The following is a 21,292-nucleotide window of genomic DNA, read 5'->3' on the forward strand; positions in this document are numbered from 1 at the left end:
ATATATATATAACTAAAATTGAAGGTTAAGGTTTTAGGAAAATTTATATTTCGACTTAATATAAAAGTTTGGTTTGACGGGAATTTGTGGCTCAAACAATTTTTTCATAATTTGCATGTTTGTTCATTGTGTGTGTTTATTATTTATATCATAAATAAATGTAAATATAAAATATAATAATTAAAATGTGACTGAAAATAATTGAAAATGAACAAATTTACCATTTATGACAAATTATGTATTTTTATTTTAAATGTATTTGTATATCATCCATTTGTAACTAGATATCTCATCATCATCAAATTACTAATTTTAATAGAATATTATTATACAGTTAATAATAATATGTAATTTTCTTTTAAATGAATAGAAAATATGTCTCCATTAAATTTAATAAAAAACAATTTTTATTTCTCTATTCTAACAATATGTTGTTTTTAGGAATAAATTTGAAGTGTTGTCAATGATTTCATTGTTTTTAAGAATAAATTTGGCGTTTTTTCCAATACATGTAACAATTGAAAATATAATAATTATTTTAAAATATTTTACAACTAAAAGGTTGTTTGTTTTTTTTTTTTTTTTAGTTTTTTTTGCTTAAAACAATTTATTTTTAGATTTTAAGTTGTTTGTTTTTTTTACTTTTTTTCATGATTTATTATAAATTTTTTACTGAATATAAAATATCAAAATATTTGATTTTTATTAAATGAAAAAGTAATAGGTCGATTTTTTTTTTACTTTTTAATATTTAATATAAATATAATATTATAAAAACAAATAACTTAATACTTACCACTATTAAGTATTAAAATTATATTTAGAATTAAGTAAAAAAAAAACAAACACCATTTAAGTATATTATATATTCACGTATTAAATAATAATGATAATAATAATAAACCGATGATAGTAAACCATGGTCTCAAAATTATGTAAATATTTTTTTGTTTCATATAAAAAAATATTGTAAATCAAAGGCTATTATATTACCTGTATACTCGATATTACTTTGATCCAATTGCATTATGCGTAATATTATTTATATCTTGTACCCAATTTTATTGCTTTATAACTTTACGAATGTTCTATCATAAAATTTCATGATACATTTGAATAATCCAAATTTAAAATTTGTTCCATACAAAATCGATAGGATATATATATTTTTTTTATTAGATGTATAAGATGTGATATCATACCACTTATAAGATTTAAGAACAAAATATAGATTTATATTGGAGGAAAAGATTTACATTTATTTTATTTATTTTTTTTACAAAAAATAAATTTTTTCATGAGAGACACGTGGCCTTAGGAGGACCCAATGAAAAGAAGCCAAGTATGAAAAAGTCCTAGTCAGCAAGAAGAAGGAAAGCGGGAATATGTGATACTCTGATAGTAGGGACTTAGGTTTACAACTCGACAACGTTCACTTCTCTCAACTCCTCTCGCCCGAGCGGCCGCCACTTACGCCACTACTGGTACACACCTCTCCCTCTATACCCATCAAATTTCTTAGATTTTTGGGTCATCTCCTAGTCTTTATCTTCAATTCACTGGTCTCACTGCTTCTATATTCTGTTCTTCTCCGTCCCATTCTTGCTATTGAGTATATATGTGTGCATGCATGTGTTTTTTTTTTGTTGTCTGGATGGAATTGACATATCTGTAATGCAATGGTTTTCATGGTTTTTGCTATCTTGATACTGTGTTGTATACTGGAAGTGGTGATTGGTAATGCATTTTGAGTGTTTCCGTTTGTTGTTTTTACATGGGGTGGTGTGGGTTTCGGTTCTGGTTACTGGGTTTGCGGTAGAACATGTGAATGATTGTTTTAGAATGTGGGGTTTGTGGTTTTTCTGTAGCATGGTTTACGTTTGTTGGGAAATTCGATCAAAAGGGGAAATGTGCTTCGTTGTTGATCATTATGATCCCAATTGGGTTTGTTTAAAATTATTTATAAAGAGTCATAGACCTCTGTTTTTTTTTTTTTTTTTTTCTTTTTTCTGTTCAACATTGTTCTGTTTTGGTTCCGAGGTCGAATTGGTTTATGACCTAAATTGGGTTTGTTTCGGAATCAGCTCAATCACCTGTTCATATATATGTATGTGAGTGTGTACATGCAATTTGTATTTGTTCTTTAAATCGAAACTGATATATTTGTAATGCAATGTTCTTCATGGTTTTTGTTATCTTGATACCTTGCTAGATATTTGAACTAGTGTTGAGTAATGCATTTTGGGTGTTTTTGTTTGTTGTTTTTTATATGGGGTGGGTGGATTTTGGTTCTGTTATTGAGGTTTGTGAGAGCATGTCATGATTGCTTTGGCAATTGGGGTTTGTGGTTTTTATGAGCATGCTTAGGTTTTTTTTTTTTTTGGAGAATTCATTAAAAGGGGAAATGGACTGTTTTTGTTGATCATTATCATCCCAACTAGGTTTGTCTTAGAATTATTTATGAAGAGTCTTAGACCACTTTTTTTGTTCAATTTTGCTACGTGTTTAATTGTGAGGTTGAATCGGGTTAAGATCCAAATTGGGGTTTTCCCACGTCATCTGGATCATCTCTATATGTAAACATCTGTTTACTTCTTGTTGTTTAGATGGAAATTGATAAATTAGTAATGAGGCTTATTTTCAATGTTTGATATTCTCTTGACAAAGTTAAATTGATAGTGGGTAATGCAGTTTTGTTTTTCCTTAGTTTCTTACACTGGGTAATATGTGTTAAGGTTTTGTTTATGCAATAGATCATGTGAACAAATTTCATTTGGTTTGTATACAAATGTGGGGTTTGTGGTTTTTTCAAGCATGGTTTAGTTGTTTAGAAAAATCAAATTGAAAGGGGAAATAGGCTTGTTTTATTGATAATCATACTCCTAATCATTCTTTTTTTAAAAAAATAATTTTATGGAATCATAGTCCACTCTTTTTTATTCCACGCCATTCTTTTGTTAGTTCTGAGATTGAATTGGGTTTGTTCCCATATTAGCTCAATCATCTCACTACATATATGTATGTATTTAATTATTGTCATTTAGATGGAAAACTATATATTTTTAATACAATGTTTTTCATATTTAGTGTTCTCTTGACATTGTAAAATTGGTGGTTGGTTATGCGTTTTGGGTTTTTTTAAATTTATATGGGATGATATGGATTTTGGTTCTATTTAATGGGATATGGTAGATAATGTAAACAATTATTATTTGGTTAATATCCAAATTGGGTTTGGTTTTTGAAGGTGCTCTCTTTCTCTCTCTAAGATTCAATTGAAAAGGGGTATTTGGGCTTTTTTGGATTCAGTTATGTTCCCAATAGGGTTTATTTTGACATTGATTGTGAAGAATTATTGACTGTTCTTTCTTTTTGTTTTTTTTTACAACATCTTTCTGGATTGGTGGCTGTTTGGATTTTTTTGTTGGCATTGAGTCTTTGACTACCATTCCATCTTTAGTTTTGTGTGCAAACCCTTCATTCTCGGCTGGCCCATTAATGAAGACAACCATTGTTGCAAACTATTATAGTGATTAGAAATGGTTACATTTGATGAGAACCTATAGTTGATTGTATACCATGTGGTAGTGATGTCTTGCTTTAAATGGTGATTTGTGGTGTTCCTATGCAAAAGGGTAGCTACCTTAATGTGCTGTATAATTAATTCTCCTGTTAAATTATTTGAATGAATGTAACTGGAAAAAAAGGGATACCAAGAAAACATCTTAGTGGTATTGTATTAATGACAATTTAATGAAGATTTGGATGAAATTGGCAAATCAATGCAGAACTAAGGCCTATCCCGTTCTTTTCTTCTCTTTCTTTAGGTTATGCTTGGTTCCTAAAAAGTACTAAGGAAAGAAAAAAAGGTTAAGGACAATGACTTCCTCATGTTTAATTTTGCCATGGAAAATACAGAAGGAATAAAATATAATTAAAATAAGTTATAAACTTATGTTTTTAAAATTATTTAATCTTTATATAGAAGAGTTAAAATAAGTGAAACGAGTTTGAAGTAGTATATAAAAATAATTTATTGGCTTTAATTTTTTTTTTTTCTAAATTTTCTTTCACCTTTTCTTCTTTTACTTTTTCTCTCTATTTTCTTTCCATTGCATCTTCCTTTAGATTTTTAGGAACCAAGCATAGCCTTAAATTTTTGTAATCAATACCTAGTTTCATATGTTATCTTCCTCTATGTAAGGTACTTTGTTGCTTTATTTGATATTTTGGTCAATTAGGATAACTATAACTAATATGCTGAAGAGACTTCCATTACAGAATCCAAATTTTGACATATTCGCTTCATTCGTATTTCTTTGATATAATCCTAATCTTGATTTTTGTTTGAAGTCTCTAGATGAAAGTTCTTTCTACCCTCTCCGTATAATGTTTCTTCTTCTCTTACTTTGTACTGAAGTTGGAAAGTGATTCGTTGAGTTTAAAGATATGAAAAATTCAATTCATTCACTAATGTACACCTGCTTGAATCTGGCTTCAGGCAATCTGTGAAGGACCTCTGGTTTGAACGTTACTTGTTATAAAACAAACTGGACTTCATCAAGATTGCAAGATGGGTCTGGTTCAACCTTTAATGGATACTGATCCGGACAGCAAGTCACCCACAAAAGTTGTGCCTGATAAAGTTAAGTGCACGAGTAATTGGGAGGCCACCATATCTGAGATGGAAGCTATGTTGGATGGACAAAGTAAGGCTCCAGGGGGCACTGAGGACGTGGAGGTTGATGTAACTGGGTGTGCAAATATTATTGACACCAAGTTGGCTGAAGCTGAAGACCCAGATGCCACTGAGTATTCTAGTTCCTTTGGTGATACTGAATCTAGAAATGAGAAATTTTCTGGATTGAGTGAAGCTGAAGTTGAGTCTGAGTACCGTGACCACAATAGTTTGGACTCCCCATTTGATTCATTTGGTCTTATGTTTCAAACAAGGTATGCTTTTCATTTTTCCGTACTTGTACTCATTTAACTCTCCTTTGTTTTAGCAAGGGAAACTAACCTTCAAGAATTCAAGTTTTTAGGAAGTGTATGGCTTGTTATTCTTAATGTTAAAACCATGTCATAGAGTCATATACTAAAAACTTGGAATGATTTTCACCGTTGAGAAGTTATATTGATCGAAACTTTAGTTGCTGAAATAAATATTATTTATTCTATTGATAAGTGAGAAGAAACATAATGTTACTTGCTGAGTTTAGATGGTAAGGTGAGGTCACCATACTTCAAGTGAGGAAGTGATGAAAGCTAATGGAAAAGTAGGAGAAACAATCTCTTCCTAAGTCATCAAAGCATTTCTGTTTGATAGGTAAATATAAATTTTACTAGAAAAACTGGACAAGGAAGCCTTATTCCAAACTCTACTTTGGGTAGGCTACATGAAATCCTTTTGCACTCTCTAGCTCTATTTATAGTCATATTCCATGTGAAATCCTTTGTAGTCATAGTGTTTCTCCTTGTGTATTCCTTGTTCTTTTGACATCTTCAACTTGGATTAAATCATTTCTCCATTCTGGTTTGTTTGCAGATCTTCATCGTCATGAACAAACCATCTTCAGCTACTATCCCTCATCTTGTTTTCAACTAATGTCATATCTATTCTTTTAGATGCAACTTTTTTCTTATTCTTTCTCTTGTTGCCTCCATCTATCTTATCATCCTTTAGCTGTACTCAATTATTGAACATGTTTTCCTTAACTGCACAACATTCTGGACCATAATTGGAAAATTTTCCTTTTAACTTGATAAACTGTTTTTTGTTAAATCCCTCTACTTTGTCTTGGAGCTGGCGAGGTCAATTCCCTTCCCATCAGACGTTATTTGGAATTCCTGGGTTTTGTCTAAAGCGAGCTTTTTACTTGGGAAGCCAATTGAGGAAAAGTATTGACGTTATATCAACTCCAAAGAAGAGGGTGACCACTGGTGAGTAGATATTTTCTTTCTAAAATTGAAGGGAAATCAATTGATGACAGTCTTCTTCAACGTGCGAAATCAAGGGTTCTATCACAGTCATTGTTCTCCCTTTTGGCGTGGTTTGGGTGCTCCCTTTCCACTATCCAAGAAACTCTTTCAAGCTGGCATGGCGCTTTTGTTGGGAGAAAACAAAAGAAGGTTTGGAGAGCCGCTCCTCTATGCATTTTTTTGGACAATCTGAAAGGAAAGAAACCATTGTATGTTTGAAGACGAGGAGCATTTTGATCATAAATTGAACTATTTGTTCCTAAATAATCTCTTAGCATGGGTTGGGATGTATATTAAAGAAGGTTCAATGCCTTTGATTGATTTTGTAGATTGGTGGGGATCTTGTTGAGAGAGAGTTGTTTCCTGTGTTCTCTTTTTTGTGGCCTTGCCATTTTGTACTCATTGTATATGTCTTGTGTACTTTGGTATACTGTTTTACGATCTTGAAACACTTCAAATGCACTTCTCTACTTCATACACGTAGCTTTGTTTCTATGACCAACATCATCTTTAATCTCTCTGCTATTTTTTATAATCTGTACGAATACTCTTGTTAGATGTTCATCCCTGGTAAGTTGGTGTCATCTTATGCATTCGGTTATCTCTGGTTCCTGCTTTTCAGGAAGAAGAAGTTGACAAGTCACTGGAAGAAGTATATTCGTCCTCTAATGTGGCGATGCAAGTGGGCCGAATTGAAAATTAGAGAGTTTAAATCTCAAGCTGCAAAATATTCCAAATTGCTTGCAGCCTATGATCAGCGAAAACAGCTTGAATCAGATCAATTCACATCAGAAGGTTTTGATTCAAAATCATTACCATTTTCTAATCAAAATCACCGGATGAAGGCTATGAAAAGGAGGAAAAGAAAGAGAATTGAAGAAACAACTGATGTACCATCATATATGCTGAATCATAACCTTTTCGGCTATTTTGGTATAAGTTTCTTTTTTATACATAGCATTGTTTTGGTGTTCAGTCCCTGAAACTATGCATACTTGACTCTTTTATGCGACGTATTACAGAAAATAAAAGGTCTGATGCAGATAGTTCCTCTATGGTTGATGATCTTGGTAATCCGGGTAAGAACTTCTGCTAACTTTGGTTCTGATGTTGCTAATTGTATGTTTTTCTTCAACCATCTTCCTAGTTGCATTTGGAGTTGAATGTGATTGGCATTTACTTTTCCTGAATTTATTTTGAATAGACCCCTTATCTTTTTTCCCATTAAGTTCAGTATCTATTTGAGCAGGAATTTCCTATATTTTTTACAACTATTTTATATTCATCCACTTCATTTCAGTCCACTGTTAAGCAGATGATCTCAAGTTCACATGAACTTGAGCTGTGTCCAAAGTATATTTGATTTAAAATTGTAACGATTTTTTTTTCCCGAGTATACAATCACAAACACCTAAAATGGTTTCTCTTCCTTGTGCCTCATGGTATAATCCACTTAAGTCACATGGTTTATTGAGATGAGCTTAGGGTCTTGTCCTCCCAACTGTAGTTGTTAATGCATCTGCTAAAGCCTATAATGATTATTAGTTTTGTATTTTCTTTATTGTGTATTATGAGATGTATTTAATTTCTCCTTTCAAAGAGATATACTTTATTTTTCTAATATCGACAGAAATAGAGGAAAATGCACAAAAATATGCAATAAAAAACATAAAAAAGTAACGCCCATTCTTTTGACTGTTGATAAGAGGGTTCTGAGTTGGAAAGGTCAACTACATGGATGGTGAGGTGCATCCGAGTTTGAGGAGAGTGGGCATCAGGTTAAGTTAATCCGGAAGTAAACACAAGGAAGTTCTTGCAAGTATGGAGAAGTGGGTTCAGACAGAATATTTTATCCAAAACCCTGGTCTGAGTTGGTTCTATTCATGCCAAATAGTCGTAACACTGCTATTTTGTCCAACCTTAGTCCTATATGTTATGGCTCCATCTAACCCAGCTAACTTGGATGGTTAGGAATTGGTACATTAGGTTGAGATCATTTGAGAAAAACGATGTATCTATTAGACTGTTACCATCCTTATAGAGCAGAAAGTAGGACACCAAACATTAGGAATCACCAACCAAAATGCTGAAAGGACGTGAGACTTACCAGAGAAAAGCAAAGGTAATTGTTTTGTGTTTACATCCTGCACAAAGGTAGATTAAATGGACTTAAAAGAAAAATCAAGAACACCAAGATTGCTAAATATCAAAGTCTGGAGAACAATTATCAGCTAATTATGTGACCTATCAAAAACAAAATTATCAGCTAATTATGTGCTTTAAACCAAAAGAAAGAGACAGAAGCAAACACACTTGCATGCGTTGGATAAGGAGTTGGAGCAGGGAAATGTAGGCTGTAAGACCCATATGAATTGAAAGAAAGTAAATGAAATACCACAACAATGAATAGTTGGTTGACTAACAAAAAGTAAATCCAAAGGGAAGATCATAACGGTCACAAGAACTGCCAGAATACTTAAGCTCCCTGAGAGGCAGTGGGAGGTGAACTGTTATTTGTTGAAAAATTCAAAGTTGAGAATAGAAGGATGAGTAATATCCTTAGTGGATGTATTTGGTGTAATGTGACTTCAGTCACTGGAGTTGATGGTCAAGAATGCCTGAGGATGCTTTACGAAGCTGACATAACAGGTGAAGAAATTGTCATAGGAGTATAACTGATAGTTGTTTGAAGCATTGGGTCAAGCTGACCAATACACACACTGATGCTATATGCTAAGTGCTCTAAAATTGAAGCTGCACAAGGAGAAAATTGCATCGCAAGATAGAAAAAATAATGGTGCCTGTACTAGAGTTAGCTCGCCTAATAGTCTCTTTTTCTTTTGATGTTCATCAGCAGAGGATCTTGTAGAAGCTTTAAATGTCAGATTTTTATAGTACTTGGGGCATATTGGTGGGTTCTCAGTTATACAAATTTCCTTTAAAGTATTCCATGGGTGTACCTCTATACCTCTCTTTCTCTCTCCTTGATAGTTTATACCATTTAAGCAAGGTGCTTGATTAGTACAGCTTGGTCTTTGTTTCAGATAATACTTCTGGTTTAAGGGTATCCCAGTTTTTTTACAAACAGTTGATGGTTGTAGTAGTACTTTTAATTTACTCTAATTTGTACAACTTAATTAAGTTTGTTAAGTGTAGTGGTAATAAACCTACTCAGCAAGAGAAATGCTGCTGCAGTTGTTCCATTGTCATAACCCCCACCAGGATCTCTACAAACATCACTACACCTTCCGCCACTACCATTACCTTGCAGTTGATGCCACTGCATTAGGAAAAAACGATTCCATATATTATTTTGGATTTGAAAAATCACCTGTTACTTATCCAAAAAACAAAAAGGAAGCAAAATCATTGTTTGTAATGATTAATTTCATTGTTACGCACTTATAGTATCTGCATGCATATAGTATAAAGTACTCTCATATCATTAATTTCTAGGAGTATGTAACATGTTGTGTTACTCTTACCTCTAATTATCTCTGAAACATTTGTTTCAATTTTGATTCTGACTCTTGCTTTTTTATTTACTATTCTTTTGGACAGTGGTTACAGAACAGAATGCCAATGGTGACGATAATTTTGGCATTAGTGATGACTCATCACTTTTGAAGTTTAGAGATGATGATGATTTTTCATTAGAGCAGATCCTTTGTAAGATTGAAATGGCACAATCTCGGGTTCAGAAGCTGAAGGCTCAACTTGACATGGTAGTGCCCAAAAATGTTGTGAAGTTTTCTTCCTCCGAGAATTTGAGCCTTCTTGCACCTTGTGATGGGCAGACCAGCTCTGCCCATAGTCCTAATTTCTCTGCTGGCAATGGAGATGCTATATCAGTAGGAGCTATATATCCTCCAACTGGACTGCTCTCGGAGTATGAAATGGGCGATCTGGTTATGCCTGAAAGTGCACTTTCAAGTTTTGGAGAGGCTGTTTCTGTTCCAGATATAATTGAAAGCACAACAAGACTGTTGTCTGCTGGTGATGTCACCGTGCATCCACTGCAGACTCACGATTCATGCGAAGATGTAAGCATTCTTTAACTAAAAGGATTTTTTTTTTCCTATTTATGTATTCCGGGAATTTTCTTGCCCCAATCATGAGTCTGAAAGGCTTCCTTTTCTGACTTCAATTATATTTCTGTCATCATATTAATTTTTTTGTCTCACATTACTTATGAAATTCTCACTGCTGCCTTACTTGGGTTTTCACTATTTTATTTATTTTTTGAATAATTTTCAAATCCAAAACTTTTGTGTACACCATATGTTCCAGGATTGTTATTTTCAGTATGGTGTCAATTTGCCAACCCCATCAAAATTATTTTCTGATCATCCTCAATAATCCAGTTTAATCTCATACTTCTTCAATTATCCCATTCCCATTTAACCATTTTTTCTATCTCCTTGTATGGAGTGTCTAGTGGCACCTCATCTTAATAATTATATTTGTTTATGATATGATTTTTCCCTGGCCAGTATTGGAATTTTCAGCTGTGGATTTCACTCACATCTGAGCTCACTTACTATCTTTGTGTGGTGGACAGTCTTTTTGCCAGAAACCGAGATTTTCCCCTTTTTCTCATAGCATTAATTCATGGATTAGCTTTTGAACCTGTAATCTTCTCCTGGAAGTGTTTAAGCCATCATGTTTACTTGGAGTTTTGATCTCTTCAGGGCGCACTCACTTCTGCAGATAAGCAGAACAGTAGGGAATTTCTTAAATGTTTTTGTTTATACTATCTATGTCTGCAGATTATGGATGATATCCCGATGCATAATCATGCTGCAGAAGGTGAGATGCACCCCTTCAAAAGCATCAATAACCAACAAACAGGAAGACATCAGGAACCAGATAGAGGTGAACAAGAAGAAAGCACCGATCCTCCTCTTGCTCCAGCAATGGAAGCTGACCCTGCAGCAAAAACTGGGGAGCAATCAGCTCTGAAATTTTGTTTGGCTTCAGACTTTCATGTTCCTAAGAACAAGAGAAAGCGAGGGGAGCGCAAAGCTGGTTCAGCGGGTTGGAACCGCTGATGCTCAGGTGAGCTGTGTGGCTTGTCATTACAGTTTCTCCCCCATACTTTACTGGTTTACATTATAGAGTAGAATACCAATGAATGGCAGCTGAGTTGGCAGCCAAGGCCCTCTCACCATGTGACCTTGGGTTTAAGGGCTTGTTTGGCAGTTGTAGCCTCTTAAGCTTTGTGTACCCAAAAAAAGGAGAATCAAACTCTTTGGTAAAATGATGATCATGGTAGACTACAGACATAGGATTCAAGCTTCTTAGTTTTTGGTGAAATTGGCTCAGTTATGAGCTATGCAGCTTCTGAGCATGTTTCCAGGAGAAAACTTGTGATCAGGCTGCATTTTACTAATGAGACATCAGTGATTGCCTATCCAAGCTGCTCTTTTCCTAACAACTTTTAACTTTTAGGAAAGTTAGTAGCTTAACATGGTGTCAGCGTTCTGGTTAGCTAGAGGTTTAGAGTTTTCTCCGACTGTACTAGGGAGTTCTGATGCTTACAACCTTCAATCATGAAATGGGAGTAATAGGAATGGAGATTAGTTGGGTGTTTTTTTTTTCTTCAGTTTCTTGAGCTGGATATGGTTGTTTCTTTATGTGAAAAGCTTTGTAGGTGAAGTGAAATGGAGGTTAGAATTCCTTTCTTTTTGGCATTGGAATGAAATGAGTTTGAATTCTTGGTAAAAGAGATCAATTCTCATGATTTTTCCTCCATTGGATTGTTAACTTTTTTAACGATTCATATCACCGAATAATATAATTCATAAATACTTTTAATTTTGTAAAGAATAACATTCAATACCCTTATATTCAATCATCAAAGAGTTCAACCAACTTGGAGAGAATCATAGATTGCTTTTCTGGAACGATTCGTCTTTTTTAATGCAACATATAACTCTTCATTGTATCACCTCTCTAAGCCTACTTGTAAATTAATGTCAAAAAGAAAAAAAAACTCATTACAAGACCCTCCTAATCCAATTCTAGACACTTATGGATCCTTTCTAAATCCATCAAATTCTATTTCAAATTAAGAGACGAATGAATAGATTCCTTTTTAAGTACAATATTCGCATCTGGAGTCAAGAGATTGATAAATGGACATATCTCATTATAGCGATGATCGCATTCTAAGGGGTAAAAGGGTAAAAGAGTAAAAACCCAAGAAGTGAGATATTTATAGAATCATATAAAAAAGTTAAAAAAAAAAATTCGGTCATTTGTCCTCGTAAACCCTAATTTACCTTTCAAATACAAAAAAAATTAGGTCACAAGACTCTCAACAAGGTACAAGTGATCAAAATTTTGATTTACTTGGCCCAAAGTTAATGCCAATGTTGAGTCACTCACACATGTGATGGACACTAGACCTAAATTTTAGAAAATAAAAGGGAGATCACTAGTGACTTTGTACAACAATCCTTTTCTTACTTTGTATGGGAAGCTCCCCTACACCTCTGAACCCCAAGTGGACAAAATGATTTCCATTGGTCTACATTTATGAAAAAGAAAAAGAAAGCAAAAGATGAGTGATGAGTGACAACCCTAATTTATTTCTGCTCCCATTTATTTCACCTTTTTGCCTTTTGACCAGCAAAAGCATCCCTCAAAACTTTGGGTAATAATCCCTAAGACATTTGGTAAATTCTCATGAGAATTTGAATGCAGCCTAGGTTATTTATTTATTTAATTTAATTTAATTTAATTTTTTATTTTTAATTTTCTCTATTATATTATAAATCCCTTTCAAATTAGTCAACAATGATGTCCTCAGACAATAATCTCCTTTTTAAAAAATTATATTTCATTCAAATTTTTTAATTTATTTTACTCCAAAGTAGTTGAGCAGCCTCGGTGGAAAATGACACATTTCTTAAAAAATTATATTAATATTAAAATACCTAAAGATATTAAAATTGCATGTTGTGGGAAGGCTTGAAAGACAAGATGTTATTTAGAAATTATTTTTCAAAATAATTTTCTAATTTGAAAAATAGGATAATTTTTTTATTGAAACAATTTTTTGAAAATTTGTAACGAAAATATGTTTGTTTTTAAGAATTGTTTAAAATTATTTTTGAAAACAATGTCTAACAAACCTTAAATCTTGCTCTCCAAATTTAAAAAAAAATAAAAATAAAACATAGAAATGCCTTTTCATCCAACGTCAATTAGAAAGAACTATTTGAAAAAAATATACAATCAAATTTTTTCAAATTCAAGCATAATTTGTTATTTTTTTTTTCCATTAGAAAAAAACTAAGGTCTTGGATAAGTATCTATTGAATTTTTAATCTCTACTATCAAAAGTACATGAAAAAATTTTCATCATTGGGCAAAGGTACAAATAGTGAGATCATAATATTAAAAATAAGATAATTAATCAATAAAATGAGATTAAAGTATAAATCAATTAAACGAGAAATAAATAGATGAAAATTCTTTGATAGGTAACTTTTTCACATACCCTAAACCCATTTTCTCAAATTTTTATGAGAGATTATATCTCCAATCTCAAGAACCCCCATGACCTCTAATAAACAAAGGTTTTAGTAGTACACTTGGGAGCAGCCCCAATCATCATGTCCTTTTCTCTTTGCAACAGCTTTAAGGTTCTGGATACAACACCACCCACAAAATGAATCATGATGCCATCCATTGGCAAATTATTTATATGTAGATTCATGAATGCTCACTACTAAATAATCACACCTCCCCATTTGCCCTCCTCCCTTTATGCCCCTTTCCCTACTACAAAAAATGGGGTTTCTTTTTAGGGTTCAAACTTTCAAATTGGCTAGTGTTCAGACTAGATTAATTTCAAACAACCCACTTTTTATATACTGTTCACTGTTGTCCCTCCCTCTAATCATCACACATGACATGATAACTTACAAAATTATTTCAACCCCTTTTTGGAATTAGATCAATAAATCATTTTTCCCACTTTGTATTTCAAGTATATGTACATGGGTTATAATCATTTTCCATCAACTCAAAAGGTATTGGGGAGTATGATGAGATTGAGGTGGGTAAATCAATTAACACTTTAACATGAACAAAGAAAGATTAATTAGGGTTTTGAGTTTGGTTCTTTATGATTGCACTAGGGCATGATATAACTTATAATTTTTTTTTTAATTTTTTGAATTTAAATCAATAAATTTAGATGTGTTTGGAATATACCCCATGCATGTACATGGGTTATAATCATTTTTGTTTAACTCAAAAGGGATTATGAGTATGATGAGATTGAAGTGAGTAAACCAATAACTTAAGATGAAGATATGAGGAGTATGATGGGATTGAAGTGAGTAAATCAATAATTTAACATGCAAAAAGAAAGATCAATTAGGGTTTTGAGTTTGATACACTATGATTGCAGAAGGGGCAGGCATTTGGTGAGGCCACAAGAATGAATGCCTCATACACTGATGTATGCATGGTTCCAATCATAAATACTAGCAAGTTCACATCATCACAAGTCCACATAGAGGGGTGTAGATGGGGGATTTGCTTTTAACAAAAGTGAGATCCATACATGGGTACTTAAGTAATTGCATGAAAAGCAACAAAATATTTTTTGCCAATTTTTTATTTTTTTATTTTTTACTTTGCCTTTGAGAATTGAAATTTGAAAGTCTAAAAATATCAATAGGAATCATGCCTGCCAAAGCAAAAGAGGAGAAGGGTTGTGTGAGTAATAAAGAAAAGGGGGAAAAAGAAAAGAAGCCACCTATGCCAACTCATCTTAGAGTCACAAAATATTGAACCCAAAAGTGGGTTGTGATCACTGCTCCCTTCCTCCTCTCTCTATACCCAAATGAACTCCCTTCCTCTCTCTCTCTGCAGCTCTCTCATTCTTCTTCTCCACCTCTTTTTCTTTGTTCATGCAAGATCCAAAGAACCCAAATACAAGGTATGCCCACTAACATTTACTCTCTTTTTCTCTCTTACACACTTGCACCAAACCCCACATACACATATGGGTGATGCCAATTCTTTTTCGTGTTCAATCTTCCCTTCACTGCTCATCTATGTGCTTTATGGTGTTTTTGATTTGTTGGTAAGAGATTTTCAGTGAAAATTTCAATATGTAGCAGGTGGGTTTCATGTGCCTCTCCACATGTATAATCTATATATGGTAGTGTTTTCAACCCAATGATGGACGTTTTTCAACTTTGGTTTTGGTCTTTTTTTCTTTGGGTGTGTTATTTGAAATTTGAAGAGTTGGTATCTTCACATGGTGATTTGATATGAAAGTTTATTGTGAGTGACTGATGGGATATGAGGTTTTTTTTTGTTTAAATTTGAAATGAAAGAGAAAAGTTGTGTAAATGCAAAAAGAGAACGGTATTTCTCTGGTACATGTATTGGGCCCTAGAGTGATGAATGTGGGCCTCACATGTTACGTGAAATTGGGCTATTGGGCTTAGGCCCACCAAGCCCATTGATGGTGGGCAGCCCATGTTGGTGGACACACATGAAATCTAGATTAAAAAGGTTAATGTAGTTGGGCCTGGGCTAAAGCCTTTTCAGCTTGAGGCCCACCTAGTGCCTCCAATGATGCATGTCCAAATGAATATAATTTCATAAAGAAATCGATAAGAAGGGTTCTGTATTATACATGTGAACATAATCTCGAAAAAAGGAAAATTCAATCACATGAATTGGTAAAATAAGCATAATGGCGCGTAGTAATGTTTTGAGTCAATGGTATTACTTATTTTACATAATTTTTTGTTTGGTTAATAAGAAAGTGAGGAAAAGAGAAATTGTTTGGAACGGCCATTTTGGAGACCAAATGAAACGTTAGTTCTCAATTTTTTTTTTCTCTTGTCGCTTCTCTACCTAGGATGACATAGTGACCAAGTCAAAAATTTGGATTCTGAAGATCAAATTTTGAATTATTCAACTTTCAACCATTTGACATTTGAGATATGACTTGGTCTATGGGTAATTGAATTCTCTCTATTATGCCTTTTTGGGCATTGAATTTTCCCGTGCACATATGTTGAAAAGTAAACAAATAATAACTTTTAGGTGGGTGATTTTTCCCCACAACACCTTTTGTGAAATTTAATTTTCCCATGTGAAACTTCTCGAATACATGCATGATGAAAAGCAAACAAGTAAGATGGCTTTTGGGAAATTGAATTTTTCCCATGTGTTCTAACTTCTACCATACATGCATGTTGAAAAACAAATAAGTAATATCTTTTTGGGTAATTGATTTTTCCCTACAATGCCTTGTGGGAAATTGGATTTTCCAATGAAGTAAAATGCCTTTTGGGATTGATTTTTCCTTCCAATGCCTTTTTGGGAAATTGAAATTTTCTTTTTTCTTTTTGGAAATTAAGCATTTATTTGAAAATGGTTCTCTTTTTTTTTATAATGGAAAATAATTTTAAATTTTAAAAATATGTTTAATAAATTTTTAACTAAAACAATTTTTAAGGATTTGTTCTAAGAATAAATTTAAAGCGTTTTCAAATATTCTTTTTCTAGTATTTTCAAATAAATTAAAACTATAGAAAATACTTTGAAAATTCTTATGTTGTCTATACATGTGCATTATCTATAAAAAGAATAAATTAAGAAAATTATTTTTTATATTTGACTTCCTACATTAAATATTGTTTATAAAAACAATTGAAAAGTTTTGTTTTTAAAACCTGTTCTCAAAAATTGTTTCTATGAATTATTTTTAAATTATCGTATAAGTAATTTCTAATAGGAAATTTGCCTCTTGGGAAATTGAATTTTCCCTTCTTTTGGCATTTTGTTTTTTCTCATGTAGCTAATTGACTTCTACAATACATGCATGTTGGTTGAAAATCTAATTAGAAGTATATCTCTTAGGGAATTGATATTTCTCTACGATGATGCCTTTTGGGAAACTGATTTTTCCCATGTATTCCAATCAATTTCCACGTACAAAAAAGCTCATGCATGCCATGCATTTCTCATGTTGCAGGAAACCTTGGTACCAAAGAGCAATGGAGATGGCAACCCTATGGAAAACCATTTCCAAATCCACAGAAATCCCAACTGCAAACACTACTCTATGGAAAACCATTTCCAAGTCTACTGCTATCAGAACAACAACGACAACAACAACAACAACCACGACGAATCCCCATCGCCAAAAGCTTAGAAAATGCACCTCCCTTAGGGTTGCAACTTCCTTCACTAGGGTATGCCTATGTGCACCAATCTCCTCCTATACCGAGGTTTTTCGAGCTGAACTTCCACCTAGAAGGAGCAATAGTTACCCTAGATCAAAGCCATTTCCAAGCCCACAAGAAAGAATTTCCAACGCGCGAATTAGTATGGAAGGAAGCGCGAGAGTTAGCGCAGAAGGAAGGCGAGTTTTTCGTGGAAAATCACTCACAGATGATGTTTTGATGAGGAGATTTGTTGTGGAAGAGGAGGCAATGATACAAGTTAGGAGGAGAAATCAAATGGAAGTTATAAGGAGGAGGAGTGCAATGAGGAGGAAGAAGCTTGGGCCTAGTCCTCTTAGTAGAATGGTTATGGCCGAGGAGGAGGAATAAGGTTATATTTGATGAGAAAAAGTTTTCTATCAAGTTTCCCAGTGTCCAAACAGTAAATTTTGATTTATTTTTCCCTCCCTCCTTTTGTTGTTTTAATTAATTGGAGTAATGGTGGTTTGTATCTTTATGGGATTCTTCTTGTTATATGATTTTTAGGAAGATCAAATGTATTCAAAAATCAGTCGAATTGAATGAATTTTGATTATCGGATTATTTTTAAATTAAAAAAAAACTGTTATTGATAATATATTAATATGTTATATAACAAAAAAAAAGTTTATTTTTGCATAAAGTTGTTTCCAAATGAGGTTTGAAGAATGTCTTCAAGTGGTTTTATAGATTTTTAAGAATAATTATTAAAATTTGACTAAACACTTAAGACTTATTTGATAATTGTTTTTTAAAATAATTCTCAAAAATAAAATTTTAAAATAATTTTTAAAAATTATTCTATAATATTTTATAGACAAAACATTATTTGATAACCAAAAATGTTTTTAACTTATTTTTTTATTTATAATAATTATTAAAATTTTGCTAAATATTGAGCACTCGTTTGATAACAGTTTTCAAAAGTAATTATGAAAAATAATTTTTGACAATAGTTTTTAACTACTGTTGTATAATATTTTATAGATAAAACTTTGTTTTGAGAATTCTAAATGTTTTTAACTTATTTTCTATATTTTTAAAAATAACTTTTATATATTTTAATAATTTTTTATTTTATATAATTATTTTTTAAAAAAATAGTACTGAAAAAAAAAACAAATAAAACCAATTTAAAGATATTATTCGAAAATACCTTATTAAACTTTTTAATAATATAAATTAGTTTTTATGTTTTTGTTAAACATGTTTTTCAATTTTTTATATTCCAAAAGCAAATAAATATTTTCGAAAATAGTTACCAAATAAAGTCTTAATTTTTTGAAGACTAAAAAATATCAATCCATCTTTATACGGGTTTGGTAGTATTTTGACTTATTTGTTCATCTTACAAAAGTTTATATTAAACAACAAAATATACATTCATTATCGATAAAAAAAAAATTCTCCAAAAGGAAACATGTAACCATAATATTCCCCTCACGACAAATTAGAAAAAGTCCAAAGGATTAAACAACCCTTTTCCTAATTATAGGTTAACAACCCTAGCTAACTAAACTTAGAATTAGGGTTTGCTTATAAGCTACTCCAAACAAAAAAAATTAAAAAAAAAGGGATCAAATGAGGTGAACTTCCAAAACAAGAATAGTAGTTATCTAATCCCCATCACTCATGAGTCACACTTGACATGTTAGGTGTTGTTTTGTGACCCCAATCACTTAATTCTTCCTTCAATCTCTTTTCTACTTTTTCCATTTATTTACTAATAATTTTTGTTGTCAACTACCATATTATTGGCCTCCTAAACCTTTCCTCTTTAATCATTTCTTTCATTTATGTTTTGGGTCTTTTTCCATTTTTGGGGGGATTTTCTTTCTTTTTTTTTTTTTGTGGATATTTTGGTTAGTGGGGGTTGGTGTGGTTGAGCCACCAAATGGGGCTACATAGAGTTTTAAAAATTTCAAATTATTAAAGAAAATTTTGAATTTATTTTCCTTATTATTGAAGAGGCAAATTTATGAGAGTATAATTATGTGATGATTGTCAGCATTGCAAATTTGTCATTGGATCTTCTCTAAATTATTTTCAATTTATTGATTGAAATCTTAAATTGATTACTAAAGTGATTCATTATTATTTGATATGAATTTATTCTTTTTATTTGTTTATCATATCTTTTAGATGACTTGGGCATTGGCATTGATGGTTAGAATTCTATAAACACAATCATAACATGTAGTTAAAAAAATGCTTAATATATACAAATTTTAGATCATTGAATTTTCTAATCCAATAGTAGAAAATATTATATCTAAATTCTCGAACATTTTTTACTTTGAAGTTTTCCATCGTTATAATAAAATGATACATTATTAAAGATTGTGTTTGGTTCCAAAAAATTTGAAGGAAAATATGAAGAAAAGAAAATGGAGAGGAAAAGTAAAAAAAAAAAAGTGTTAAAAAATATAAAGTTAATAAATTATTTTTATATATATTTTCAAACTCATTTAACTTATTTTTTTCAATAATATAAAAATTAAAAAATTAAAAAATACGTAAATATTAACTAATTTTAATCATATTTGATTTTTTTTTATATATTTTTATAGTTAAACCAAAATTAAAAAAATCAATTTTTTAAATATTTTTTTTCTTTTCTTAATACATTTCCAAAACCAAATGTCGTCAAAGATAATTACTAAAAAAATACATTAAAAATACTTTTAATATAGAACATCAAAATTAAACCAACAATTTCCTTGCATGAGCTGTCTCCTCGATAGTTAAAACAAAACAATATATATATTCCAATTTCTAATGAGAGCTTTGGAAGAATTAATCATTTACCACTAAAAAAAAAAAAAGACAATTAGGAAATCTATTTTCCAAAAAGTCATGAATGTTTAAAGGCTAAGCCTAGCTACCAAGCATTATCTTAAGTAGTGCTTTCATATTTATCTTCTTGACATTGTGCTTCTACAATATATTTGAAAAAAAAATTCTTCCGTTGACTTAAAGATATTTTTTTAAAAATAATTTTTATTTATTAAATTTTTAATTGATATTAATGATGACCACCCAAATTGGGGTACACCACATAAAATTGTTTTAGTTACTTCATTTACAAATATGTAATAATTTTAGTAGGTTATTTTTTTAAAACTATTTTCCTCTTATAAAAAAATAGGATGGTATAAATCAATTAATATGTTCATATTTAGTGTAATAATATTGCTCATAAGTCTCTTGATGGATTATCCAAATGTTAATGATATTGAATACCATAAAGAATTTAAGGTCTATTTGATAACGACTTTCAAAAATAGTTTTTAAAAATTGTTCTCTGATTTTTTATAGAACAAAAATTTGTTTTAAAAACCTAAAATATTTTAATTATGTTTTTAATATTTTTAAACATGTTTTTAAAATAATTTTTATATCTAATATTTTATTTTTAATCATACAAGTTGAAAATAACATAAAATAACTAAACATGTTATTTGAAAATACCTTGTTTTGAACATAAAACATAAAATAATTTTTGGTGACAACATGTTTTCTTGTTTTTTTGTTTTAAAGAACAAAAAATTATTTTTCAAAATAGTTGTCAAACAAACCCTAATATTCCTACACTAATTATCAATTAATTTTTATATGAGATAGTTAATGACGAATCTAAGAATTAATAGAGATCAAAACCCGATAATTTTATCTATACTACTAAGCTAAACACATATTTTTAAATAATTTCATTTTTTTAATCATAAAAAAGAGTTTGACCAACAATCTTCACTAAATAAAAAAAATGCTATTCCTCCCATGTTTAAAAAAAAAAAAAATATTTTTTTGACTCATAAATATGTTTTTCAACTATTATAAAACAGAATGAAATTGCTTTTGACTAGAACCATGAATTGGGTTATGACTCAAGTCAATCAAAGGCATGTTTAGGAGTCAAAGATAGACCATTTCCATGGTCAAAATCAACTTTTTTTTTAAAAAAAAACAAATCCATTTTTGATAAATTTTATATATCTATCTTATATATTTTCTCTTTTAAATATTATATCTTATGATGTAAAAAAATGTAAATAACAGTGTTTGAA

General features: G+C 31.2%; 2 protein-coding genes across 2 annotated transcripts; both read left to right on the forward strand.

Moving 5' to 3' along the window:
- Positions 1-1,430: 1,430 nt before the first annotated feature.
- Positions 1,431-11,731, forward strand: LOC117913902. Its single transcript, XM_034829012.1, has 6 exons — positions 1,431-1,484; positions 4,502-4,953; positions 6,602-6,912; positions 7,002-7,058; positions 9,541-10,022; positions 10,749-11,731. Exons 2-6 carry the CDS (start codon positions 4,574-4,576, stop codon positions 11,028-11,030), a joined length of 1,512 nt encoding a protein of 503 aa, XP_034684903.1. The 5' UTR covers positions 1,431-1,484; positions 4,502-4,573; the 3' UTR covers positions 11,031-11,731.
- Positions 11,732-14,775: 3,044 nt separating this feature from the next.
- LOC117914135 lies at positions 14,776-17,781 on the forward strand. Its single transcript, XM_034829346.1, has 2 exons — positions 14,776-14,938; positions 16,997-17,781. Exons 1-2 carry the CDS (start codon positions 14,910-14,912, stop codon positions 17,574-17,576), a joined length of 609 nt encoding a protein of 202 aa, XP_034685237.1. The 5' UTR covers positions 14,776-14,909; the 3' UTR covers positions 17,577-17,781.
- The last annotated feature ends 3,511 nt before the right edge of the window (positions 17,782-21,292 follow it).

The sequence above is a fragment of the Vitis riparia genome, chromosome 5 (genome assembly GCF_004353265.1).
Source record: "Vitis riparia cultivar Riparia Gloire de Montpellier isolate 1030 chromosome 5, EGFV_Vit.rip_1.0, whole genome shotgun sequence".
Lineage (NCBI taxonomy): Eukaryota > Viridiplantae > Streptophyta > Magnoliopsida > Vitales > Vitaceae > Vitis > Vitis riparia.

Bases quoted from the DNA above. Each gene is read 5' to 3' on its own strand.
- LOC117913902 (XM_034829012.1), top strand. From the start codon at position 4,574: ATGGGTCTGGTTCAACCTTTAATGGATACTGATCCGGACAGCAAGTCA. The intron at 4,954-6,601 runs GTATGCTTTTCA...CCTGCTTTTCAG, and splicing joins GGTCTTATGTTTCAAACAAG to GAAGAAGAAGTTGACAAGTC. The intron at 7,059-9,540 runs GTAAGAACTTCT...TCTTTTGGACAG, and splicing joins TGATGATCTTGGTAATCCGG to TGGTTACAGAACAGAATGCC.
- LOC117914135 (XM_034829346.1), top strand. From the start codon at position 14,910: ATGCAAGATCCAAAGAACCCAAATACAAG. The intron at 14,939-16,996 runs GTATGCCCACTA...CTCATGTTGCAG, and splicing joins CCAAAGAACCCAAATACAAG to GAAACCTTGGTACCAAAGAG.